The following is a 26,499-nucleotide window of genomic DNA, read 5'->3' as shown; positions in this document are numbered from 1 at the left end:
TTGTTTTTCTTCCCTCTTGTTCCAGTGTCTCACATTTTCACCAGCCCTAGTCTTTCTGAAGTGGTGGATGAAGGGTTATATTTAACAGAATTTGAAAAGAAGATTGATGTTCCAGATTCCTACTATGGACCACGACTCTCATTTCCCCTTACTGTTGAAGATGCCAATGCTCTTCTTGATGCTTTCAGGAATGAACAGGTAAGTTGCAATTGGCTTGATTTTATTTTACTTATTTTACATCTTTCTCAAGTTGTAGCTCCACAGTTGAATCCAATGTTAGGCTAAATTAGTGCACAAGGAGATACTGCTCCCTTCCTTTCCCTCCCATTACGCTTTCATGCAAGCTCCCTGTGGTCATACGGGTACATGATGAGCTGTTTTAGGAAACTAAAACTTTTTGGGTTGGACTCAATGATCTCTCGAGGCTCCTTCCAACCCCTACGATTCTATGATTCTATGAAACTGATCTGGATGGAAGCTAACACAACAAAATCAAAAGCCATCAATTCTCAGCCAGACCAGCTCCCAGTTTTGATTCACAACTTGGCTGCTTGACCATCAGAGCCAGCACTCCAGAGGGGACTAGTAAGGACCTCCTTTTCTAGCACTGAGATTGCAGTGATCATGAAATGGGAGCCCTTAGCAGCTGTAAGGTAGGGTTTATCAGTGAGGGTGCAGGACTGGGGGAGGTGTCCTAAGCTAACGTAGAAACTAGTTATCATCTTTTTCTAGGTTAAAAGTGCTTTTTTCATCCCCCAACCCATTCTTTCTAGAGGAATTGAGGTGTAAGGATTAATGGCCTCATTCCAGAGAGCAAAACTCCACCATAATGTAAGAGTGAATAAAAAGCATCGTTAATGTAGCAAAACAGGGTGACTTGCTGTCTGTGACTCCCAAGGCACTGAGAAGGCTGTTGCTGCTTCTCTATGTTCCTGAGCAAGCCCCTTTTCTGCCCTTCTACGAGGTGAGGGTGGGACAGGGAGGCATGACATGGCACAGCTTTATTTGAACTTGGTCATTTGTGCTTAATTGTTTATAAAGGATAGGGGTCTATCTTGCTTTTTAATTTCCTGAGAATGGCAAGGGTTTATCCTGTAATTTTCTGTGGAAGCTGATCTTAAAAGTAACAAAATATAAAGTGCATGATAAATGAGCTCACCCAGACTTCACCTTACTGTCAGCTCTGTTCTCTTACTATGGTTGGCATTTTATTAAGGAAAGGATTACATGTAATTGGCCTTTCTTGTGTGCTTTAAAAACATGAATCTTGAAAAGGCAGTCTGTAGATCCTCTATCTCCTCTACCAAACTTCCTTAGAGTTATATTTGAATTAAAAGACTTCAAAATCACCGACTGACAAAGTTTACATAAAAAGCATTAGCAAAGAAGACCAGAAGCTTCAGTGTTGCATTGTCATAACATCTTCACAGTGAACAAGGCGATCCTTGCTGGAGTTTCCCTCTCATGGTTTTTGCAATTTGCTGAAATACCATTTATGGCCTTTTTTTTTTTTAAATCACAGCTAGAACTACATCCTTTTTTTCCCCCAGTTACATTGAACAGATGACCTTAAGCATTGATTCCAAGTGCTGTATAACTCAGTCTATTATCCTTTCTGTAGATGGGAAGAGTAGACAGAGTACTCTAGAAATAAGATGGGAATATAAGTAAAGCAACTTCATTAAGGGCTCTATATCTATTCACCGTGGAGCATGTGCAAAGCTACAAAGACTCCTAATTCTCAGCACTAAACCATACAGCCTGTAATCATATCTGGAAGCCTGTTGGTATAAATAAACTTGTCATTATGTGAACGATATTAATAAAGCAGACAGACATATTACTACTTCTAATAAGTCTTCCTTTTTCCCCCTGCATTTTCTTCTCACAGCTGCTTCATGCTCGCTATGTACTACAGCTACTAAGTGAAACTAGGAAACTTCTTAAAGAGATGCCAAATATCACCCATCTTTCAACTTCCTACTCCAAGGAGATAACTGTCTGTGGTAAGGTGCCAGAGAAGATAACCACTTTGGGCTACGGGGTGAGATTCTAAGTGGTTAGAGAATGATACATACATTTCCAAATTTTGCCACAATAAGAAAGTTCTTGATGCTCTTCCTTTTTTTCTTTCTTTTTTTTTTTTTTTGTTTGTTTGTTTGTTTTTACAAATGCATACATTGGAACAAACAAAAAAATAAGGTTCCTGAGCCACACTAAGTATATTTTAGTCTTTCACCTCCTCTTTTCTTTTCTCATTAAACAGATCTGAATGAGTCAGTATTAATTCAGCTAACACTGCAGTGGAGCTTAAATATTCCTGCACTTTTATCTCTAAAATGCCACCAAGAATTTTGATCACTGGCTGCAAGTCTCACTGCTTTCTCCCCTTACTGGAAAAAGACTTTACTGCCATAATGATTACTCAGTAATGATTTTAATGAGAGCTTAATAGACGTGGCAAACAAGACGTTCATTGACAGCATGGCTATCTAGAATAAATTGAAATTATAATAAACCTTCATTTCTAAAGGGACCCAAGAGGATGTATCAGTCTTTACACAACCAACAAATTAGTCTTGCAGAATGATGTGATGTGTCACAAGGCAAAGAACTGAGAGCTCATTGCCTGTCTATTTTGTTACGCTTTTTGTAAATTATGGATAAAGGGATGCAGTGTCCGGACTCACCACAGAACGCAGTAGCTGCCAAACACAACAGTTATGGTGACATTAACTCTTGACAGCTAGGAGTGTGTGCTGTTTGTAATAATTAAGTGATATAAAGAGGAGTACTATGACACATGCAAAACAAATTATGTTTTTTAAGATGTGGTTTTGTACCTACTTTGATTGCCAGGAAAGGGTTTGTTTAAATGAGGTTTTGCATAAAACCATTTGTTAACCAAACCAACAAAACCGCTCTCCAAACCAAGGAAACATAGACTCATACTTGTTCTCTATACATCATGTTCTTACTAAGCAAAACGTACCTCCTTGTGTTTGCATGGCATTTGTACTAAGTAAGCAGCACTTAAAAGGTACCCTTTCCTGCCATTGAAACTAATAGCTTTTGTAACCAGAAGGTTCCTCTGCAGAACATGGAAGTCTAATTTTAGACATAATAGGCCCAAAATGTTGTTTTCCTTAAAATAAGGTATCTTTCTCCCTATTTTCTTTTAATTTCAAATTAATAATGCAGATTAAATATGCATCTACATACATGATGAAAATCTATCATAGCTTGAAGGACTCCTTAGAATGACTTTAGTAGGCTCATAATTAATAAAAAGTTGCACATGAAATGTGCAGATAGGGTAGTAATGTTGCTTCTCTCTTCCTGCTCTTTGGTGGTGAAAGCCTACTATCACATAGGGATTGAAACCATTCTGTGGCTTTGTGGTGGTGAGTCACAGACATGAGAAGGTTAGTTCTGTGAGCATGAAACTCAGTCATGTGCTGAGGGAGCTATTTTGCAGTGATCCTGTGTTTCCCTTCTGCCTGGTCCAAATCAAACCTCTTGGAAAGGGACAGATCTGTCATTCCTGTGGCCTTAGCACTGAAGCATGCAAGCATGGGCAGTTCTTGACATTGTCCATCAAAGCCTGCTTGTAGTAATCAAAACCGGCCCTGAATCTGACAGATGTTCAGTTATGCTGTATATAGTGAGTGGGCCACTTAGTAAATTTAAACTTATGTGTAGAAGTCTATCATACTTCTGAATGTATTTTACTTATATTTTCTAGTTTTCAGGTTCATAATACGTTTGTTCATCTTACTCCTGTTTCCCTGACTGAATCTTTGGCCATGTGACTGGTCTGATCCTCAGATCCAGCTGGAAAGACAAAAACATTATGCAAGACAATTATACATTAAGTATCCAATTGCCATATTTTACAAGCAGCTTCAGCATGTATCTTAAAATTAGCTAGTCCTAATACCAGGGAAATTACTAAGGAAAACACAGGGAAAACTAGTTAGGACTAACCAGTTCCAGTTTTATAGTAATGGTTTTTTTTCCTCCTCTATGATAAAATAAGTTTTAAAAAAGAGAAAATCTTGGTTTTGTTTCTTGCAGGAGACTTGCATGGAAACCTGGATGATCTTTTGCTGATATTCTATAAGGTAAGTAGGTAGTCGGTGATGTAGCACTTTCACTTCATAACTTCTTGATAAGAACACATATTTATGTCCAGTAGATGTATCATACAGAGAGTGCTTGTACCACACACACAAATCCTGGAACAATTTGAATGGTGTCTTTGTCATAGCTTTTCCTTCTCCATATCCTCCTGCTCACTGTGAAGGAGGAGATCCAGGAGATCTTTCTCTTCCTAAATGTTGAACTGGAGTGTGAACCAAAACTTAGGGGGGTTCCTTGCAATGTCTCTGAGTCCTGCCACTGTTTTATATTCCATATTGACTAAAGTCTTCTAAAATCAGGAGCTAACTTAGTTCCTGATGTAACGCTACACCATAGATAATTTTGGCCCTCCAGAAAAATTGCAGAAGCTTACATTTAGGCATTCCATTGATACCTGCAAAGTGGGGTTTATTATTATTTGTTTACGGGAAACAAAAAAAGAGTGCTATCTGGTTAAAAGCTTTTTAAGTCTTGGAAACAATTATGTAGTCTGCACAAAATGGAATTACCTTGGGTACCCTTTCCATATCAGCTGATCACTTTATAATGTTAAAAAAGCATGGCTCTGCTTTACTGATGTGAAAACAATTAAGCTCCAGGCTCTTTTCCACAATTGTACATTTAACTGAAGATGCAGGAAACTGCCTATATTTAGTTTCACATTTATCTTTAGCATGAATCACCAACTTACTTTAAGCAGATGGTGTCTTTTGATTTGAGTTTTCTGAGGGGAAGGGGAAAGGGTTTATGTCTGGTCCTTATACTTTCTTCTGCACTGAATGGAGACTGAAGCGAGCTAAACCAGGTGTTTAAATGATGTAATTCCTTCCTTTCTCCCACCCCTCACCCAATTCAATTACACTTTATCTGACACTGGTTGAATGGAAACTTGATTGTTTTTTTCCCCAAGTGCATATCTGAAGCCTACTGAAGTACAATCAAGACCTTTTTACAGAGTTCTGCTTTTCTTACGGATCAATCAGATTAATAGGAAAAGCTAAGGCCAGTTTAGCTGGCCCTTGGTTTGCAGTCTTTTAGCTGTTATTCCGATTAGACAATCTTCCTTCTTTTAGCTGGAATAAGAATGTGATGCAAATTGGTATTACATGCAGAACCTGGAATGGGGAAAAGAAATGTTTTTAATGTAAATGCTCTGAAATTGGTATATATAAAACTGCAATCAGCCTGAATTTTACTCTTTTGGAATAAACAGAAGATGATTCTTTTTCATGAGATGTTACAAAGAGGAAAAAACCCCTAAGCAAAATCCTGTAAGCAAGGACTACATTCAGAGCCAAAACTCCCACTGACTACAGGGACTAGAATTTACCCCCAGTCCTTCCCTGTCAAGCTTCATGGGGAGTCCTTCCACCAAACAAAACGCAACTGATAAATCTTCTGTCATTTCAAAGTGGTTGAGAAAATAAGAGAGCACACCATAGAGCTGCTTTGTTATTTATTAGGAAATTAAATGGCAGGTTTTTTTCTGTCCCCTCTGAGCAGTTTACTCAGCTGAGCAGTGAACCCAGTCAGCCTCTGGGATCCATTATTTTCTGCTTTCCTAACTCTGCTTCAGTTGGAAGGGATTTCTTCCTCCAAGTTAGTATGAACCACCCGTAACCTTACACAAGAGGGTACAATCCTTAACAGTGCCACAAAAGAGTGTAGTGATCTCAGAGCTGTGCAGAGCTGGAATGGCAGCTGAAGCTTTTTGGAGGCCTGCATGCAGACCTGGTGCCTCGAGCATCAGGCTCTGTACAGGGAACTTTTATCTCAGCACTTTCACAAACTGCCAACAGCAAGCACACAGAAACTAGCAATCTATGGCTTATCAATACAATGCTGTAACAGTGTGTATAAATCTTAAACCTGGTCTGAGCAAGCCTAAGTTAATTACTTTCTTCTCAATAGCCAGTTTGTAAGGTTCATTCAGTCGGTGCATTAATCTTCATTAAATCACAGCATTTCCTGAAATTCCTTGAAACCCCTGAATTTTAAATTATGTATTGCTAAGTTAGATTGTTAAATGGATGCTGTGAATAGAAGTAGCCTGAAGCACTAGAAAAAGCAAATGACAAACGGAAGTTAATTAATCACTATCCCAGCAGATATAATAACAGTGCCCAGCAGCAAGCTGCTAATCATTAGAGGACCTTGTTTGACTCTTTGACATGTCAGAGGCTGCAAAAGCCTTTAATTTAGTTTTGTTCTTATTGTTGGTTGAAACCACAGAAAAGGAAATAAAAGCTTTGCATGAGTGTGAACCAAAACTAAAATGTCACATTGAAGTTGGAAGTCCAAAAGAAACTCTCATTTAAAACTAAGAGTTGTGGGTAAGCTTTTTCAAAAGGATGAGTCTGGACAGCACTTCAGTAGATCTCTCTTCTCATGATGACTGCAGTTACAGAGTGGCTGTGTGTATACTGACAGTCCACTGGTGATTCACATGCCTGATGATTTTAAGGCAAAGCTTTTATTAATTCATCTTTCTAGGAGCTGCCACTGAGTCTCTCCTGTCTCTTCCAGTCCCAAAATGCATCCTTTGTTTTTTTAAAACCACTACAACCCACTGCATTAGCAGAGTCTCATAAATTGCCACTCTCATGAGCACAGAGTAACAACATGCCTCTTCTAAGTTAACTTGGAGAGAGCTGGGGAGGCGTTATGGGAAGGCCCAAGCAAGCCATGTTTACAGCAGTCAGGATTGTGCCACTGTGGGGATCAGGAGACCAGGATCCACTACTGCATCCCAACATAACAGTGCAGGATTGGTACAAAAAAGATGTGGATTCACATTAAATGCTTAATTGAGTCTCTGACCAAATCACGTATCCTGCAATAAACCTGCTAAGGCAATACACCAGGGAATGCCATAGGAACATAGGAAGTGCTGGACATTGATGCAGTAGATACATTCAGGAGGTGGGATTTCTTGCAATGTTGACAAACGCATTAAGAGTGGCTTCCACAGTTGTAATGAGTCTTTGTATATGTCCCATTTATGACTCATGTGCATGCCAATTGTGAAAACAAAGGTCTCCTTTTTTCTGGCAAGTTAAAATTGAAATAGAATTTCTGATACTCGTGACTGAAAATGATGAATCTACACATAATTGCTGCTGTATTTTGTGTAAGCTGACGGCACTCGTTGACATGTTGATAGCCAATCTAATGAAACACACCATCAATTCACAATACCAGCTTTTAATAAGTCACCGTTCATAATAAAGCATTACTCTATCTTATTTTTTCTGAAGATACGGTCATAGAATCATAGGGGCTGGAAGGGACCTCAGGAGATCATTGGGTCCAACCCCCCTGCCAAAGCAGCTCCCTAGCTCATATTGCACAGATAGGTGTCCAGACAGGTCTTGAATATCTCCAGAGAAGGAGACTCCACCACCCCCCTGGGCAGCCTGTGCCAGGGCTCTGTCACCCTCACTGTGAAAAAGTTCTTCTGCAAATAAGAAACACCTGTATGTACAGCCCCTCAGGTGTGTGAGCATTTAAGTATATCTTTGCCCTGAGGGGAGGGAGAAGTACAATGTGAGTAAAAGACCAGTAGTGCCTTCAGGATTAAAGCAACTACTATCAAGTTCTTTAGGGTTCTGTATTAAGATTTTATGTCCTCTGGACTGTAGTGTTTCTCATCAGTTTTGGAAGCATATACTGCAAACAATGTAAATATATGAAATCCATTTTCTCACTGTGTAAGGAAATGTAAGGCACTTCAGACTTGTGTCAGAAGATAATTTTTCACAGATTACTTGTTTTCCACTCAAAATTAAGGACTCCCTTCTATTTGCAAGTGCCTATCTTCCTGGCAGCAGTTGTATTAACAGAAAAGTAGATTTTATTACAAGAATAATGTTCCTATTGGTCCCTTTCAGATGAATAGGTAGAGGAAAGGATTAGAGACAGCATTGTAAGAACAGTTAGCAGGGTGTTGTGGTTTAAACTGGCAGGCAGCTAACACAACCACACAGCTGTTTGCTCACTCCCCCCCCGCCCTCTCCACATAGTGGGAGAGGGAGAGGACTGAAAAGAGAAAGGTTAAAGTAACGAATAATAATAGTAATGAAAAATTAATAATAATAATAAGATAAGAATATACTAAACAAGTGATGCATGGCACAGTTGCTCACCACCCAGAGCTGATACTCAGCTAGTGCCTGAGCCATGCCACCTCACAGCCAAGTCCCCCAGTTATATACTGAACACGATGTCATATGGTATGGAATATCCTTTTGTCCAGTTTAGGTCAGCTGTCCTGGCTGTGTACCTGCCCAGCTTCTTGGGCAACCCCATGCTTTCTTGTGAGCAGGCCAGTGTGAGAAGCCAAAAAGTCTTTTTTTGACTGCTTGGCAATGACCAAAACAGCGTGTTATCAACGTTAATCTCATCCTAAATCCAAAACACAGCACTACACCAGCTGCCAGTAAGGAAATTAACTCCATTCTAGCTGAAACCAGGACAAGACGTCATCTCTTCTCTGATGGCTCATACAGGTTGCCTGATATGGAGGGTTTTGTTCTAAGCAGTGGAAATAAAGAAATGCTGTATTTTACATCTCTGTATTATGCAAGGATCTTTTTTCAGATTTTCAAATAGCGTGATGTCATTTAAAATGCTGTTTTCTTTATTGCAGTAGCACAGCAGAGTCTCTAAATACTGTTTTTGTCTCCTTCTGCAGAATGGTTTGCCTTCAGAACAAAACCGTTACATCTTCAATGGTGATTTTGTTGACAGAGGGAAAAATTCCATGGAAATACTTATAATTCTGTTTGCATTTCTTCTTCTCTATCCCAATGACTTACACTTGAATAGGGGAAACCATGAAGACTACATCATGAACCTGAGGTAAATTTTAAGGGGTGCTGGGGGAGGGTGTATCTGGCCTTTCACTAGCAGTGTTGGAGCTTTTGAACGCTACTTTAGCCACTGTGAGACTCTGAAACAGAAATAACGTTTCATTAGGTATTCAGGTATAGCCCTGAATCTTCAAGATGTGTGAGGGGGACAGAGAACATCCTCAGGGCACAGACACTTGAACAGGGGTCATGTCTTGTGTCTGCCCTAATCACAATCCATTGAAGTCAATCGGCTTAGTGCAGTTTCCAGAGTACCAAATCTGGGGAAAGGGGATAGGTGGAAGGGTGATGTTTTAGTTAAAGCATTGGTTTTTTCCACAGGATGGCAAAAGACATAATATAATGGAACCAGTAAACAAGGAGCTGATATTTCACTTAACTTTAGACTATGATGTCACTTCCCAAACACTAGGGGTTTGTAAATAGCCTAGCTTCTACACAGTGGAGGTCTGTTAGTTGGGAGGTGGCAGTCTGCCCCAATGTGGGAACAGCCAGGACACTGCTTTCTAATACAGACATTTGTACTCAGCTGTACGACACTGCCAAGGGAGTGAGCACAGACAGTGTCTAGTTGCAGTGAAAATGTGACTTGTAGACAAAGTCACCTCACAGACAAGAGAAAAACTCCTCAATCATGGTCTCTACAGTTCTAAGCTGCCCTAGTAAGTCTTGGTGTGACTGGCTGGTGGGTAACCTGTTGTATCCCATCTATTATTGATGCATACAGAGTATATTGCTGTTTTAACAAGGGCATAAACCTAGGTTAGAGGCCCATGTTCAAATCCCGTTAATCATCCACATAGGAGAATCAGTTTCACATGATATTTCCTTTTCCAGCAAATAATTTAATAAAACAAACATAAACCTAGATCAGTTACTTTATCTGCAAGGGGGGGAAATTCCCACCCAAAGCGGTGTGAAACATTAACTAAGTCTGTGGTGCTTTGGAATGCACAGCTGTATTCCTGTGTGTGGCTCTTTGCTGGGCATGTTGATTAGCAGTGCTGCACATCAATAAATTTGAAAGCTTAGAGGTAGGGTGTTGTGAAAATGCCCCTTGCACCAAGGATACCTTGCTGCTAAAAGAACGAGGTATCCAAATCCTTGTACCTTGTAGGGAAAAGACATAGTAGATGACATTGTCTAATAAAGTTGAATGATTTTTGTGGGAATTTTTGTCCATCATCAGTTAGGTTTCTTTGAAACAGATCTCTGGTATCTGAAAGGTAAAACTGCTAGGCTATTTTGCTTAGATGGGAAAAAGGCCACTAAATAATTATTGGTCTGGATTCTGTTCCTGATCTTTTATATGTACAATAAATCAGTTTAATTTACTTCTGGAGACAGAGCAGAAGAAAGCACATTTTAACTGGGGTGAGGCAGAATGGCAAGAGAAAAAGGGGAATAGAGAACTCCTGGCAAACACTGTAGTGTAGAAAATCATGCAGAAGGGGCGTACTGAAAACCAGCTCATGATGCTGTCCTATTTTCAGATACGGCTTCACAAAAGAAGTTTCCAAGAAGTACAAGGTAAGGTTCCTCTTCCTTCCCCTATACCTTTTCCTTGTAGTCTTGCACATGTAAAATGAAACCTGTGTAAACAAGGAAACTTCCGACTGTTTGTTTAGATGTCGTACAGAATGGCTTAAGTAATGTAGTTGGATCTATTTTGGATTGTAGGGAGAATGACTGACAAAACAATTTTAAGTGTTAGGTTTTTATGCTCTGAGATCTATGGGATGAAATAAATAACATCCATAAGTTGACTCAAGAACACAAAAAGAGGTGAGCATGAAAAACCCCAACATTAACGCTGTAGGGACAATCAACTCAACCTAAACCAGAACATGTTTGTGTTGCAGTTCAGGGTGTCAGACAGAACTGTTCATACAGACTGTGGCAGACACTCCAGCAATATCTTGAACTTAAAAGCAACAGAATCTGCCAGAAATGGGATCTATTATGAGTGTGTTTTACAGGACCATGGGAAAGAGATTTTGTGTCTTCTGCAAGACGTCTTTAGCTGGCTTCCTCTCGCCACTATAATTGATAGTAAAGTTCTTATTCTACACGGAGGGATTTCAGACACCACGGATTTGGATTTCCTGAATGCACTTGAGAGAAGTAAGGTAAGAGATCATATGCATGAGAGGGAAATTTTGTTTTCTTAAAAAAATTTAGAGTACAAATGCTTAGATCAATTTGTTGGCATTAGGAAAGACAATGGCTGCTGTATAAGGCGCATAAGGAAGAAAAGAATCTTGTTTTTCTTTGGAATAACTGGTTAGAAAGGAAGGTTTCAGTAGGTGTTGGGAGCCAATTGTTTGGCTGCTGTAAAATAATATGGGTATTTTGCCTTTAAAATAGCTAAAAATACTTTAGGTAACTCCTTCCTGCAGTGATGACGAATTAGCCAGAAGGTGTGAAAAGTCCTTAATTCTCAGGCATTTCTAAACACTTTCAAAACCAATCTAGCCACATCTTTCTAGCATTGCCTTTTGTTCTGGGGTTGTACATCTGCCATCTCTTGTGTGGGTGGAAGTTCTCTACCTGGAAGGCTTTCCTTTGGCAGCAGATGAGCTTTGCACATGTGGGAGGGCCTTTCCAGTGGGATCAAAGTTCACAACCTGGCCTTAAGAACTACTGCTTTTCAAGGATTTGGAAGAAACAAACACCCATTTTTTTTCCTTGAAATGATGAGTAAAACCAGCTCTTTCAAATCAGTGGGAGATGGTGTGGGATTTGGCTTCAATTTAGACCAACCAAATCTAGATGTCCGCTTTTGAGGGGGGATGCTTAGGTTTCTTACAATTAGTGGAGATCCGGGAGACCTCGTAGGGATCTAGATCTTACAAGTTCTCAGACACAGGTTTCCAGTCCTATTCATGGAAGCACCCCACAGCCTAGGGATGTCCCCTCTGGCCCCTGCCTGCCTCTAGAGAAAGTCTTCTTTGCAGGTCTCCGCCACCAACCTTTAGTCCTGGTTCATATCTGTCCACCTCATGCTAGTTCACAGACATGGTAGAGCATCCCACATCGCACAAGTTAGGTCTCTTTAAACGACTTTGTGTAGTGTCTGTGGAATCTAGAGCTATTTCACTCATCCTCATGCTTTCTAATACAGAAATACATGATTTACAGCACAGTCTGGTGTATCACTGTTTCCTAAAGAGGTGAAAAAGGACTGGGTACTTCTGGTCATCAGAGTCTAGGCTCAGTTGGCTAGATGACTCTATAACAAAATTGGTTGCTTAACTACAGATGTTGATGTCTTAACTCTGAGCTGAACTGTGCCCACGCTTTCACCGAGGCTGGGCTCAGTGTGTTACAGAGGTGGTACCTGTGAAACGCAGAAGTAGCAGGTCAAAGTTGCTGCCACAGGAGATCGCTGCTAATGAGACACGTGTGGTTCACAACTCAGGGCGGTATCACTCACGGCCGACTGATGTATTTTAATTGGTACAGGTGGCAACTGTCAGGTCTCAAATACTGGTCAGTGCACTGGGGATTAACCTAGTGGTTTGCATTTTGTTTTGCATCAGTCCTTTTCTTTGTTAAAGTGTAGAATTTGGGAAATATGTGTGCAGGTGTTTTGTTGTTGGGTTGGTTTGTTTGGGGTTTCTTTGTTTTGTTTTGCAAATGAACCAAATAGGAGAAAATCCAAAATGAGAAGCTACTCCCTGGAGAATGGGCATTCATGGAGCCATACCACATAGCTCCAAGAAAGCAAATGCCCATACATTTTGGAGAAATTGATTTAACAGTAAAGGGGCCTGATTTAATACTTCATCAGTTTCACTGTTATCTTCATGATATTCCACTTATTTTAGCCATATTAACCTAGAGCATATGACTGTATCAGAACAGGGACACCCTCCACCAGACCAGGTTGCCCAAAGCCCCATCTAACCTGGTCTTGAACACTGCCAGGGAGGGGACAGCAACAGCTTCTCTGGGCAGCCTGTGCCAGGGCCTCACCACCCTCACAGGGAAAAATTTCTTCCTGATACCTAATCGAAATCAGCCCTCTTTTAGTTTTAATCCATCCCCCCCTTGTTCTGTCACTCCATGTCCTTGTAACCAGTCCCTCTCCGGCTTTCCCATAGGCACCTTCAGGTACTGGCAGGCTGCTATAAAGTTTCCTCAGAGCCTTCTTTTCTCCAGGCTGAACAAGCCCAGCTCTCTCATCCTGTCTTCAAAGGAGAGGTGATCCGGCTCTCTGGTCATCTTTGTGCCCTCTAGACTCACTCCAACAGCTCTGTGTCCTGTATCCATGTGTATTTTCAGTTTTCAGTGAAGCTGGGCATTTAAGTGTCATCCCTGAGCCCAGACTCTACTTGCTGTGTAGTGAGACCTTACATCTGACTGCAGCTTGGAATGAGCCAGTGTGTCTTTATAAGAATATGAGAGCAGGTCCAAAGAGACAGGTTGCTGATAAATATAAAGCAGTATTTCTGCAAGTGCCAAACATTTGCAGCTTCCACCTAAGGTGTGAGTTTGAGACATGAGAGTTCAATGTTGAGCACAGGAAATGGGAACTGATGTGCCTTTCAGCTGAAAACTGTATCACCTTTATCTTCTGGTAACTCTTTCAATTTATTTTGTTTTAAAGTTGAAATCTTTGATGCGACCACCAAAGTCCATGAGAGTCAGACAGGATCCAGTGAAGGAGAGCATTCCCACAACCAGACCCAGTAAATACATTGACAACCACAGCATTGCAGGGAAAACACAACACATCTCTTCATCGGGTTCCCCTGAGCCTCCCGGCTCAAACATGGCTCCAGACCTTGCCCTGAAGGAATGGAAACAAGTAGGTGAAACCAAAGACTGAATACCAAACCCCCTTCCTGCACTAATGTGGCAGGTGCTCTATTGAGGCAGTGTGTTTGAGTCCGAGGTGACTGTGTCTTGGTAAGAAACCCATCGTTCCTGGGAGTTTACCAGCTAGCTATTAGCTATTTAGATGCTATTTGTAGACCTGGCAATAAAGGCTTGTGGTTTTTTTTTACTTCACAAGTACGATATACCCAGTGTTTTCTTTTCTTGAACATTAGGAGGAAACTGCTTAGTATGAGATGTGTTTGCATGCCCTCGTGTGGTTGGATCTGTTGGCACATACGCGGTTGTCAGTGTAACTAGGTCAGACTTTGCAATTGTTGGTTAGTGATTACCTTTTTTGGCTGTGGTTTTAGTACCTGAATGTCCAAAAAAACCCCAACTCCTGAGACCTACAGGCTGATTACTCAAGAGTGGGAAGGTTTTGTGCCCTGGCTGTTCATGTCCTCTTAAATATAGAGGCAATACAGAGCTCTTTTCATACTGTAATTTAATAAATTGTGACAGTTAGAAAATCTTTATATGAATAGCAATTTAGAAGCTCAAAAAGGGTTTTATATAGATATATTTTTCTGTGTTTCTCTTCAGACAGCTCCTTTAAGGGTCAGAGAGTTTTGTTCTTTGAGAAGGAAACCCACCTTTGAAAATGTGATTTCCCAAGATACACATCTGACCTGCAAACTAACAAAATGGGCACAAGCAACCCCCCCCCCCCAAATCTGACACTCCCCCAGCCATCCAAGCATCCACTGAGTCATGCTCACAGATGTGAAGGAGAATGTGTTAATGTAAACCTTTTCTGGTGAGGTTTACACTAACACAGTTTGCCTCATATTTGCTACTGCCCAGAATTAACTAGGCTAGGTGGCTTTAAATCGTGGTAAGTCATCCTCATGTCTGAAGCTGGCTACAATGATAATAGTCAAACCTTGGTTTGATCCATGAGCTAACCAAAGACAATAAAGCCAAAAGCAACTATTATCATGTTCAGAGCAGGCACTTCTGAGCTTGGTGTAGGTAAAACCACCCACCCGTGTGATTAGCAGGTCTGTGCCAGGCAACAGAAAATTCCTCTCACACCTACGTGTGAAGGCAGCAGCTCTTGCTGTCCTTGAAATAGCCCAGGTACCATTCCTGATGTGCCCACCCGAGCCTGAAAATCTCAGCTGTAAAAGGAGGTTCATTTCTGAAGTGGTATTTCATTTGAAGAAAGTTCATCCAAAGTCTCAGCCCCAAAGAATGCCCTGCTGAGACCGAGGAAGAAAACACAAGACCTGCTTCTTAGCTCAGGTGTATTTTCTCCCTGTACTGTGGGGCTTTTGCCACAGGCAGTACTTTAGACAGCCATATCCTGTCAATCCTCACCTACTAACCATCCTCACTTCCTTGAATTTGCTATTTATAGATCCTTGATATTCTCTGGAGTGACCCAAGAAGCCAAAATGGCTGTACACCAAACAAGTGTCGAGGAGGAGGTTGTTACTTTGGTCCTGATGTCACTGCCAAGTTGTTTGAAAGGTATAATCTGAAAATGCTCATCAGGTCTCATGAATTCAAACCAGAAGGTTATGAGATCAGTCATGATGGGAAGGTAAGATGCTGCCATGTAAACTAGAATTCTCCTGTGAATATCACAGGTGCATCCACAGTAGATTTGTCTGCAAAGTTAATTAACAAAAATAAAAAAAGCAACTCCTTTAAAATGGGGTTGGAGGAATTACATGCTAGACAGATGTTGGAACAAATTATGGAGTTCTGACAAAATTCTTTACAGCTTCGGGAGGTGGGGACTGGCTTATTATTGGTGTGAAAACAAATGAACATCAACAAAATCCCTGAGGAGAGTTATGTGTAAATATAGTGCAAGAGATGCTCTAGGGCTCTAGAAGACTTTTAATGTAATAATTTCTCTTTTGGCCCTGCTTTCTGATACGCTGCATCAGGAGGCCAACAAGAATCCTGAAAACCAGATCTCTGTTAGAAAAGTTTCTGTTAAACAATGTGTTACATCACGCTGCCCTCTGAGCTGAGGTCTCCCTATGACAGGCCAAAAACACAGGCTTGGAACTCTGGCTCAGCATGTGCAAGCAATTTGGTGAACAACACAGTTGTTGATCTCTGGGTTTATATGGAGATGATTTTGTAACCCAGACGTTTTTCTAAGCTCAGTTTCAGAAATCAGCCTCAAGAAGGGTTGTTCTATCCAGCCCAATTTCTTTGTTTCCTGTGACCAGGTTATCACTATATTTTCTGCCTCTAACTATTACGAAGAGGGGAGCAACCGGGGAGCGTACATCAAACTGAATCCTGAACTGGTTCCACGGTTTGTGCAGTACCGAGTCAGCAAGCACACACGCAGGCAGAATCTTCGGGAGAGGTAAAGCGCTCTGTCCTATGCAGTGGGCTGGGCTACCTTAGCATGTGAGTACCTGCCAGGGATCTCTAGCTGGACTCAGTAATTGAATAGCCATCTATTTTCCTTGGTTTGCCTTGGTTTTCTATTTTACAATTTAGAAATTGATACAGCAGACAAAACATGTTCGAAGTGCTCTAATGTGGTTTCCTGAGAAACTCCCAAAGGTAATTAGATGCAGTAAGCAGTAAGACAGACAATTGCCAGGGACTTGTAACCGGCCTGTGCCTGCCTGTCAGGTCAGCTTTAAGGCTGCAGCATTAATCTGGACAAATCCTGTTATGAATTGAGTCCAAAAAGTTTATCATGACAGCTTTGCCATGCCTGGCACCGTGGTCAGATTTACTAAAGCAAAGCAGCTTAGAATTACCTGCATAAACTCGATTACCTCGGAATTCAGCTTATTCTTATGGGGCTTTGTTTGGTTTGGGTTCCCCTCCCCCAGTGTTGTCATGTAGGATGACCCTAAAGATACTAAATGTTAAAGGATATAAGAATGTGATAATGAACGTTGAGAAGCATAAAATGCTAGAGGATTTAAAGCCCTTAATGAGCTGCTCTGCACTTGTTGTTCCTCCTAGGGTGGGTACAATTGAATCATCTGCCTTAAAGTCCTTGCGAGAGAAGATTTATGCTCACAGGCCTGAACTCACCAGTGCTTTTGCACAGTATGACCCCAGGGGCACAGGTAACACCACCTCTCCGTCCAGTTGCCAGCATGGGGAAAACAGCTTCCCTGGGTGGGGGGGGGGGGGGGGGGGAGACAGAGAGGACAAGCCCCATGAAGAGGGGTCTTGCCTGCAGTGTAAGGCTGGAGGCAGCAGAGGCTGGTTGATCTTATATCCTTCCTCTCCGCAGGGGAGGATAGAAAACAATTTGAGAGGGAGGGAAGCTTTAAGTAGGAAGTAGTCAACAACTGAAACACACTGGCAAGTAAGGAAGCAGTGTTTGTTGTTGGGCAGAGTGTGGAGGCACACAAATACAACTCCAGAAGCTCAGAGGTCACCACCTTCACTTACGAGTGTTTTCAGAAGATGCCAGACAGGGAACAGGTCTTGGGTGAGGGGGAACTGTTCATCTTCTGAGCCTGGGAGATACCTGAGTAAGGCTGACTGGCCATGCCACTAGCAGGCACAGACACACCCATCAGCTCAAGAAAAGGCAGCAGTACGTTGATACATGAACTTTTTACATTGGAGCATGGAGTTGGTGACTCCTAACAGAAATACAGATATTCCTCATGATGGCATCTAATGTGACTGGGTTGTCATCTGTGCCCCTGAAAGGGCAGTTGTGATGCTACCGGTTTTCTGGCCACGGAACAACTGCTGCCTTGTTGGGCTTTCAGACACATGTGTCTGTCTAGTTGCAGCACAGCTCAAATCTGAAGTACTGGTTTTCTTAAAAGGTACTGAAACATGCTGAACACTGTAGTACAATCACAAGGTTGTCAAGGCTGGAAGGGCCCTATGGAAATGCCTGATCCCACCCTGCTGCTCACTGTTGTGTGGGTTTTTATCCCAGGGTCGGGAGGGAAGTGTGTGTTTTGCAACTGTTCTTAAAAACAGCAGAAGGCACGCTGCTGGTGACCGGTTTGTGCTGTGTCGCGTACCACTTGTAACCATGATGTGACCCTTCCTGGCAGGCAAGATTTCTGTCAATGACTGGGCTGCGGCCATGGAGTCTGTCCTACAGCTGGAACTGCCCTGGAGGATGCTGCTGCCTCAGCTGGCACAGACGAACCCAGATGGAGAAGTTGACTTCATGTCATGTTTTTATGATTTGAAAATAGGTCAACCTATAAAAGAGGTAAGGAGGGAAAACGCCTCCTTGCAGATTTTGGAGGAACAGCTTTTGGTGTGACTTGAGGCGTATGACAGGGGTTTGGCCAATCAGGTAGCCATCTACAGCTGAACTAGTTGCTGGGCTTCCTTTTATAGTCACTGGAGGGAAATGAGTGCTGCTAGGGTACACATCGTCAGTCCCTGCTAAGGTAGGTGCTTAAAATAGGTTGGATGAATCACATGCCAGAACTGCCTCTTACTTTCTCTTGACTCTCAAGGGCGTTTAGACAACGCAGCTGAGAAGATGCGACAAAACCTACCCAGAGCGCTCAACCCCCACACCCTGAGCTGAGCTTTTCAAAGTGCTCCGGAGCCACTTCAGGCACCTGGGGGAGGGAGCTGCACTTGCAGATGGATGTGTAGATGTTTAATGGTAGCCAAGGTCTCTTCTGGAGCCTGCTTACCCCATGGCGGCATGGTACTGGGCTGTCCGCACCGCTCCTGTAAAGGGATGCACAGCGCAAGCTCTGTCTGGGTGTGCGGGATACATCACCTCCCCAAGATTATCCCTCCTTCCACAAATAATGACGGAAGGTAGGAGGTGTGAAGGGCGCCTTCCCTCCCTGCCCCACCATCTGACAGTGACAGGTTTTTTGCTGATAATTGCTTAGGGCAAAACACAAAGTATCATTCCAGGGAACTCAAGGTTCTGGGGTGTTTGGTTTGGGGCTTTTTTTAACATTGGAGAAGTGGAAACATGGATGTGGGTAGTACATGCTCTGTGGGTTCGAACAGCTCCAACCCTGGTCTGAACGGCTTCCTGTATGGGATTTCAAACCCAGGTGCAGCCAGCTTTGACGGAAACGCTGTGCAGATACAGAAAGGATCTGGAAATCATCTTCAACATCATAGACAAAGATCACTCAGGTAAGTCTAGGTAGCTTAGGCTAGTCATCTTTCCCCACTGTGTTTCCTCCTTGAGGTTTCTATATAGAGAGAACCCAGAGGTGATGTCATTTTCCCAGTTTCGTCAGGACTAATTTAAGCAGCCAGGCTGTAACCATATAAGGGCCAGAGCACAGAACCCAACTCGAGAAGCGATTCTCACATCTCCCAGCTCCAGCACTGGCTTCACGCTGTCAGGGACTTTTCTCCCTTCCGCTCTGTCAGCTGCTTTCTCAGTTCCACTGCTGAAAGCATTAGGCCATTACCTGAAGTACTTTGGTCATGAAATCACACCCCAGACTCACGCCTCAGTAGGCAGGTAGCTTCCTTGCAGCAAAGGAGTATGCATGCATGTGCGTCTGTAGGAAGGGAAGCCAGCACGGGGAAAAGCAAGGTGCTGTCTGTCTCCTTCAGGTCTGATTTCTCTGGAGGAGTTTGGCCAGACTTGGAAGCTCTTCACTTCTCACCTGGGCATCGATGACATGTATGATGAATCCCTTGACAAGTTAGTCCTCAGCATAGACTACAACAAAGATGGCTATATTGACTTCAGTGAATTTTTAGAGGCCTTTCACGTGGTCCATAGACTAGAGAAAAAGGCAAACTCATGAAAAAGCAGAAGCTCCTGGCATGGAAGCTCACCTTCCCCTCATTAGTCATAAGCTGTCTGGGAACCCAGCTTCCAGATGAATAATAAACTGGCTGCTCTATACAGCAAGCACTGCAGTCACTGTGTAAGCCTTTCTTTAGCTCCTCTGGATGATACATACCTGCCAGTAACGAGGCAGGAGAGATGCAAACCTGCTACCTGTAGTATGACCGTATCACTGTTGCATCAGTACCTTCCAGTGCCTCACCTTTGTGGCGTCTCCCCATCTACTCTCTCAGCACCTGCAGCCTCGCAGGAAGAGAAACTTTGGCGTGTTTCTTTCAGCAGCCCTTAGCAACAGCTGCAAGTGAGCAGTGATAGCAGCAGGGAATGTGTCCCACTCTCCTGGGGACACAGCACCATGACAGAGGCCTGCTGTGGTCTGTCCAGCCCAGGAGAGGGAAACGGGGAGGAACTGCCGTCTAGTTCAGAGGGGTAGGTCTGCATTTCATCTTGCCCTTTGCATGGCACAGTGACATTAAACCAGCGCAGGCTCCTGACTGTCGTCCTTCAGGTTTACAGACACAGCCGAAAGGCTCACAGCTGGGGAGGCTTTACACTTGCACAAGACTCCCTCTTGCCCCTGGCTGCTTCTCCCTGTGTTTGCTGGGGCTGAAGCAGATACACAGCCATAACCCATCACCTGAACGCTAACGCCACAGCATCTCATGTAACGTACAACACGTCCAAAATAAAGCTTCAGCTCTCAGAGTCACCTGTAAAGCATTGTGTCTTTTGGTCCCCATTGGGGTATCCCACACCTACCTGAGTGCAACACGCATTTCCTGAAGGGCTACCCTGGCTGCTTCAGAACAGAGACACGGGTGAGACCACAGGGGTTACAGAGTATCTGACACCAGCCAACCTGACTATTCTTGCCTACAATTCTAGCTTCAAGTCTTTGCCTGTTTGGAACAGGGCAAGATGGAAGAGTCCAGTGTCCCTGGCTTCCCCCCAGACTGGAAACCTGTATTCCCAGTCCTGCAAGTACTACCCCAACCATGTCCATGGGGGAGACCTGGGGGATGTGGACCCAGTTCTCTTAGTTATATTACACTCAGAAAGCAACATGCTGACCTGACATGCAGCCAGCTCAGGAGCTTTTTGAAATCAGCATTACCTTCATGAACACGCGTGCCAGGTGCTCTTTGGGCGGGGGAAGGTTCCAGCCTAGCCTGGCTTTAAATTGTAACAATGTAAAACAGGCGAAGTGAAATAGCTGGGGTTTATTTAGTAACGGTGTTGGAAGTACAAAAACCAAACCACAACACCCTTCCAGTTCATCACAGCATGCAGCAGCAGCCCAAGCTTCAGGTCTTCCCTAGGCCTTATTTGCTGCAATTAAACACAAAATGCTTTACATGAAGTATTTCATAACTTGAGGGATGGATGGATGAATAAACGTGCACACACTTCCAGTGTGTCCCCAGAGGGGACAAGAAAAATAGCAGTGCAAACAACACTTGCAGTGAAATTGTAACAGCATGGGTCACAGTGAATGTCTGATGTTAGCATCTGTTCTGATCTGTGGACTCTGAGGACCAGTCCCACCTTATTCCGGCAGTGACAAAAGGCTCCAGCTAAGGTGGACAAAGACCACGGTGTGTGGTCGGATTTCCCACCAGTTCCCTGGCTGTGGGCACAAAGTGATAAGTTGGCATGGGATGGAGCAGCTCTGGAGTCCTCCTTCACTGCCCCCCAGGGCCTGGGAGAGGGGACAAAGCCGGGGTGTGCAATGAGACGTGGGAGTGCAGAACCACAGCCCACCACCTCCAGCCTCCCTCTGACCACAAGCTGCTGAAGCGTGGAGCTGAAGGATGCTCACCCTGCAGGATGGCTGCCAGAGGGGAGGTGTAAAGGAAAGGTCTCAAGGCAGCACTCCTCAGCCAGCAGCGGGAGCCTTGCAGGGACGCAGCATGCAGGTGTGAGAGAAGCAGAGTCACAGAGCCAAAAAGCAGCTAGCTCCTGCCAGCTGCTAGGGGCACGCAGGAGCCCCCTACCCCTAAAAGAAGAAGGGGGGTGGCAAGGAGAGTACCCACAAAACATCTAACTCCAGGAATAAAAGCCATGCCAGCCTCAGACTGGGAGCGGGGAAGAGCCCTGCTACTTGTACTCACATCCAAACCGTGTGTGCTGCAGCTCTCCTTCCATAACCCCTGTCCCCTTGGTCCTACAACTGCAGGCAGTGAGCTGTGTGTGAGCAGGGACTGATTCAGCCCACAGTGGAGCGCCCAAGCTCTTGCCCTACATGTATCACTGTCACCACTGATGGCATCTCTCTCACCCACTTCCTGGACAACTCTACTTCTGCCCCCAGACCACCCCAGAAGGGCCCAGTGTTGGACCTGGACTGGCCCAGGCTCCTGCTTTGCTCAGGCCCCTGGTTGCTGCCAGAGGGGTGACAGTCCTGCAGTGCCCCATGCCCACAGGGGTGCAGCCTGGGTTGTCAGAGAGCGACTGCCCCTTTTGGGGGCTGCTAGGGCCTGCACAGCTCACCTTTGCCTCCCAGGAGCAGGCAGGGCTCCTTCCTGGAGACCACAATTAGCAGGACAGAGGCCAGACAAATTTTGGACCCCAACCATAAAGTTTTCACATCTACCCGTAGGCACAGCAGCTGAGGAGGATTAACGCCACTTTTGATCCATCTAGTCCGACAAACTCCTGTCCTTTGCATGGCAGCAGGGAGAAGGCAACAGCCGTGAGGCAGGGAGCAGGGCGCGTGCTGGCCTGGGGGAGCGGGACTGCGGCCAATGTGCAGTAAGGGCACAGCTCACTATTTTGGCCAGTGCCCCCAGCAGCCCCATTTCTGCCTGCAGGCACTCCTGCCTGCCCCTCCCAAGCTGCACCGTGCTTCTGTCCCCACAGCCACACACCGCCTGTGCCAGCTGTGCCCCTCAGACTGGAAAGCACAGCTCTGGGGCGGGCCTGTTGTAACTCCCTCATGCCCTGAGAGACACAGGGTGTACCTGTTTGCCTGTGCCACCTTTCCATGGGGGAGCTTCCAGGGGCTTCAAGTTGGCCAAGTCACCCGCTGCCGGCTCCCCTGGGAAGCCTGAGGGCCACGTCGAGCCTCTGCCATTAGCTCAGCCCCACACAAACTGCAAAGTCGTCACGTGTTTTAACTGGGAGCACCGCCAGCGCCAGCTCCGCGCTGTGGCAGCTTCACACACACACACACAGGTTGGGCCTCAGCACAGCAGGGGGTCTGTATAAAGCCTTAATTGCCTAATTAGGTTTGCACTAAAATGCAACTCCAATTGGAAGGTTCTTTGGGCTAAGTGACATAGCAGCGCCTGACCCAGGGGTAACACAAGTTTCCCTTCCATTGGTGCCGCATTTCGGGATCCCAGCCTTCACCACCAGCTACCTCAACTCTTCAAATTACCCCGTGAATGCTTTCCAAGTGCCCGCAGTCCCCACGACAGCTGTACAGGATGATCACAAAGCCTGGGCATACTATCAACTGCAAATACAAGACCCCAACAATACTCGCAGTTAGAGTCAAGGGGTGTGCAGGTTGTGCTCTGCTGTAGGCTCCATTGTTCCAAGCTAAAACCATGCTCATCACGCTCCCTGTTTCTGGAAACAAGATCACACCGTGTGTAAGTTTGAAAGACCCAAACCAACCAGAGTCTGAGGGAAAACCCTCTTGTATTTCTCACAGCCTAGGGTTCAGCAAGAAAAGCAAACGTAACTGCTACTACAGCCTTGTTGTATGATACCGGATAGAACAGGAAACCATCACACAGGCTCCTGCGTGCTCACACCCAGTGCTGTCACTTCTGTCTGCTCAGAATAGACCAAAGATTTTACTTTCATTTGCTGGCAAACAAGCAAAGCCATCTCTCAGAGTGCACGGGAAAAGGAGAAAGCAAACAAGCATCCTGAAGGCAAAACCCTACAAAAGAGGCACTGTGCCAGTAAAATGACCTCCACAACTGTACCTGAACCACAGCTCCCTACTGGCCCCTCAGCAGGCTGCAGTCTGCATGGGGGTTGACACAGCAAGTGCCCCTCCAAGCAACCTGTGAGAAGCTCCTGGGTCCTGAAGTGCCTAACTCGCCTTGTCTCTGCAAAGACATCACAACATCACCTCCTGGGGCCTCCTGCAGCTTCGCTCTCTTGAGCCAGACATCATTAAGGCAGCAGCAGCATCTCCACAGAGGGACAGCCAGTGGGGTGGCACGGCTGGCGGGTGCTTACCCTCCCCAAAGAGTTCAGGTGCCAGAGACTGGCAAGTGAGACAGGGGTTTATTTCCCTCCCTTCAGCAAGGTGTTCTGCGTGCCTGTATAAAACAGGAACCAGGGAGCTCGTTCTCAACAGCGACCCAGTTCTGTTGTTACAGTACAGGGGGTTTCGAATCCTGCAGAAACGGCACAGCTCTGCGGCCGCCGAAATTGGTTCCCAGGGGACAGATTCAAGGCGCAGGCACTAACCTGGGAGCCAGCTGAAGGGAGAATGCTAGGCAGCCCCTCCCTAAGTACATGCAACAAGCCTGACTTCAGATTAAAAAAACAAAAAAGGAAGGAAAGAAAAAAGAAAAAGGGAAAAGGAGAAAAAAACATAAAAGAGAAAAGACAAACAAAGCGCTGTGCTGAAGGGCGTAAATTATGCCATTCTGAGGCTATCTGCAGGGGAAGGGCTCAGGAGACTTGGAAAGGTGCTTGAGTGGAAGAGGTTTATCTTGCTCCTTTCAGAGGAGGGGATTACAGGCATGAAACTGTCTGTCACCTCGGAGATGCTGAAGTCTGGAGATTGTGCCTCTGAAGCCTTGGGGATGCAGGGAAGGAAGCCATTTGGTTCAGATTAGAGAGAGACACACAGCTTCCCAAGTGAGGCTGGTCCCCTCAAATTAGTCGCCATCGTTCGACATTTGTCTCTGCTGGCCTTAGCCCTGTGCTGACTGGATACAAACGAGACGAGGCTCGGGATAAACATGTATTAGAAATATCACCTGGTTATTATTCCGAGCTACTCCTGCTCCTCTGATTTGCATTTCCCTGGGTGTTCCTCTCCGTGCATTAGCGACTCAGACCGCTGTGCATTTACATGCAGCAGGAGGAGAATTCATGAATTCCACCACTTCCCTTGCTGGGAGAGTTTCTGCCTGAGAAGCAGCTCCCCCCATTTATTATGCCTTTTGATCTCCATGGAGTCATCTGTTCTCCCCTTGGCAGAGCCCTGTCATTCTTGCTAATCTAACAGGAGTTACATTTAAGCACTTGGGGCGGAGTAACCCCGGGTATTTGGTGTTTCTCACACGCTCCCATCACACCAGGCCAAATCCCACCTACCTGCCCCCCCCCCGCAGGTAGGCGTGCACGTAGCACGACGGCCAGCGCAAGACGCTGAGGTAGCGCACGGCGCACGTACACACAGCAGCTAAACAAGAGGTTCATGAAAGGGGCCACGGGGAGAAAGGGCTGCTGAGCCTTCCCTCCGGCGCGAGGCACCCCTTACTGCACGGCGCAGCCCGTGCTAGGCAGGAAATCGTGCAAATAAATAATGATGGCCTTCGTCAGGTACGTCATGGTGCCATAGGCCCCGCTCGGAGCGCTGTCGTAAAAGAAGTGGCAAATCCCTGTGGCCACGTCCTTCTCCAGGATGCTGCCTGTAGCGCCGAACGCCTTCTGCAGAGAGACAAGCAGAGAAGTAGGGGGAGTCAGGCCTGCGCGCTCGCTTGCTGGAGAAACACAGCGACGTGACAATCTGGCCTCTGCGCTGCATTCCGAAAGCGCTTCTCCCTTCCCTCGTGAAAGCCTTGACTGGCATTACTACAGCACCCACACAACTCGGTTGGGCCAGCTGAAGTGAGGAACCATAGAATCATAGAATGGCATGGGTTGGAAGGGACCCCAAGGATCACAGAGTTCCAACCCCCCTTCCACAGGCAGGGACACCAACCTCCAGGCCTGGATCTACACAAGGTTGCCCAGGGCCCCATCCAACCCAGCCTTGAACACCTCCAGGGATGGGGAATCCACTACCTCTCTGGGCAGCCTGTTCCAGCACCTCACCACTCTCTCTGTAAAGAGCTTCCCCCTAACATCTCATCTAAACCTTCCCTCTTTTAGCTTCAATCCATTCCCCCTTTTCTTGCCATTATCTACCCTTTTAAAAAGTAGATTCCCCTCCTGTTTGTATGCTCCCTTCAGATACTGGAAGGCTGCAATGAGGTCCCCCAGCAGCCTTCTGACTTCACACACCTTGTCTGTTGGGGTGAGGGCAGGTGGGAACACTCAAATATTGGTAATTCCTGACGCTCTGGTAAAGCACAACTTCTCTTTAATCTACCCACTTCAGAGCTTGTTAGCCACCGTAAGTTTATTCCCTTTAAATCTCACACAGTTCTTCTGTCAGCTTTCCAAATGATGCTTAAGTGATGTGGTCTGTCACTGTGGGGTAAAGCATGGTGGGGTGTGTGTGTGTGTGTGGATGGGATAGAAACTGAGCCCACCACCACCACATGTATTAAGAAAAAGGAGCAGGAGACAGTGTTCAAACTCCACTGCCCTCTGAACTCACCAGTTCCTGCAGAAACAGGTCATTGGCCATGTGCACGATGCGATCCACGTGGATGATGCCACCGATGCTGTTCACCTCGATGTCCGAGAGGAACGTGAGAACCAGAATGGCTTCCACCAAGAGCTGCCGGTACTCGGGCTGGGGCACGTGGTTCAGCACCGACTCCACGTGCACGGCAAACTTGATTTCACAGGGGGTCATCTGCCAAGTTCAGGGGGAAACAGAAGGAAAAAACTGACTAACCCAGAAGCCTCGTTCGCCACATCCTGCAAGCACTGGAACACGCGCTGCTCTCTGCGCCCAGGGGCGGTCTGACCGGAGCGGACAGC

General features: G+C 45.2%; 2 protein-coding genes across 2 annotated transcripts in view; one reads left to right on the top strand and one right to left on the bottom strand.

Moving 5' to 3' along the window:
* PPEF1 (protein phosphatase with EF-hand domain 1) overlaps positions 1-19,749 on the top strand; it is a gene marked incomplete at its 5' end in the record, with an annotated part of 34,236 nt that extends 14,487 nt beyond the window's left edge. The window contains 13 exons of the mRNA XM_084270614.1: positions 26-198; positions 1,892-2,006; positions 4,078-4,124; positions 8,837-9,003; positions 10,508-10,544; positions 10,994-11,143; positions 13,627-13,827; positions 15,259-15,444; positions 16,088-16,230; positions 16,848-16,954; positions 17,912-18,075; positions 18,893-18,977; positions 19,410-19,749. Of these exons, the coding sequence (XP_084126740.1) occupies positions 26-198; positions 1,892-2,006; positions 4,078-4,124; positions 8,837-9,003; positions 10,508-10,544; positions 10,994-11,143; positions 13,627-13,827; positions 15,259-15,444; positions 16,088-16,230; positions 16,848-16,954; positions 17,912-18,075; positions 18,893-18,977; positions 19,410-19,606 (1,772 nt within the window). The 3' untranslated portion in view covers positions 19,607-19,749. The remainder of the gene's footprint in view (positions 1-25; positions 199-1,891; positions 2,007-4,077; positions 4,125-8,836; positions 9,004-10,507; positions 10,545-10,993; positions 11,144-13,626; positions 13,828-15,258; positions 15,445-16,087; positions 16,231-16,847; positions 16,955-17,911; positions 18,076-18,892; positions 18,978-19,409) is intronic.
* Positions 19,750-24,570: 4,821 nt separating this feature from the next.
* The window catches only part of PHKA2 (phosphorylase kinase regulatory subunit alpha 2), a gene marked incomplete at its 5' end in the record, with an annotated part of 42,799 nt that continues 40,870 nt past the window's right edge, over positions 24,571-26,499 (bottom strand). The window contains 2 exons of the mRNA XM_084262624.1: positions 24,571-25,256; positions 26,155-26,371. Coding sequence (XP_084118750.1) covers positions 25,102-25,256; positions 26,155-26,371 — 372 coding nt within the window. The 3' untranslated portion in view covers positions 24,571-25,101. The remainder of the gene's footprint in view (positions 25,257-26,154; positions 26,372-26,499) is intronic.

The sequence above is a fragment of the Gallinula chloropus genome, assembly GCF_964237585.1.
Source record: "Gallinula chloropus genome assembly, chromosome: 1".
NCBI classification, from domain to species: Eukaryota; Metazoa; Chordata; class Aves; order Gruiformes; family Rallidae; genus Gallinula; species Gallinula chloropus.
This window is presented reverse-complemented; position numbering and strand designations above follow the sequence as displayed.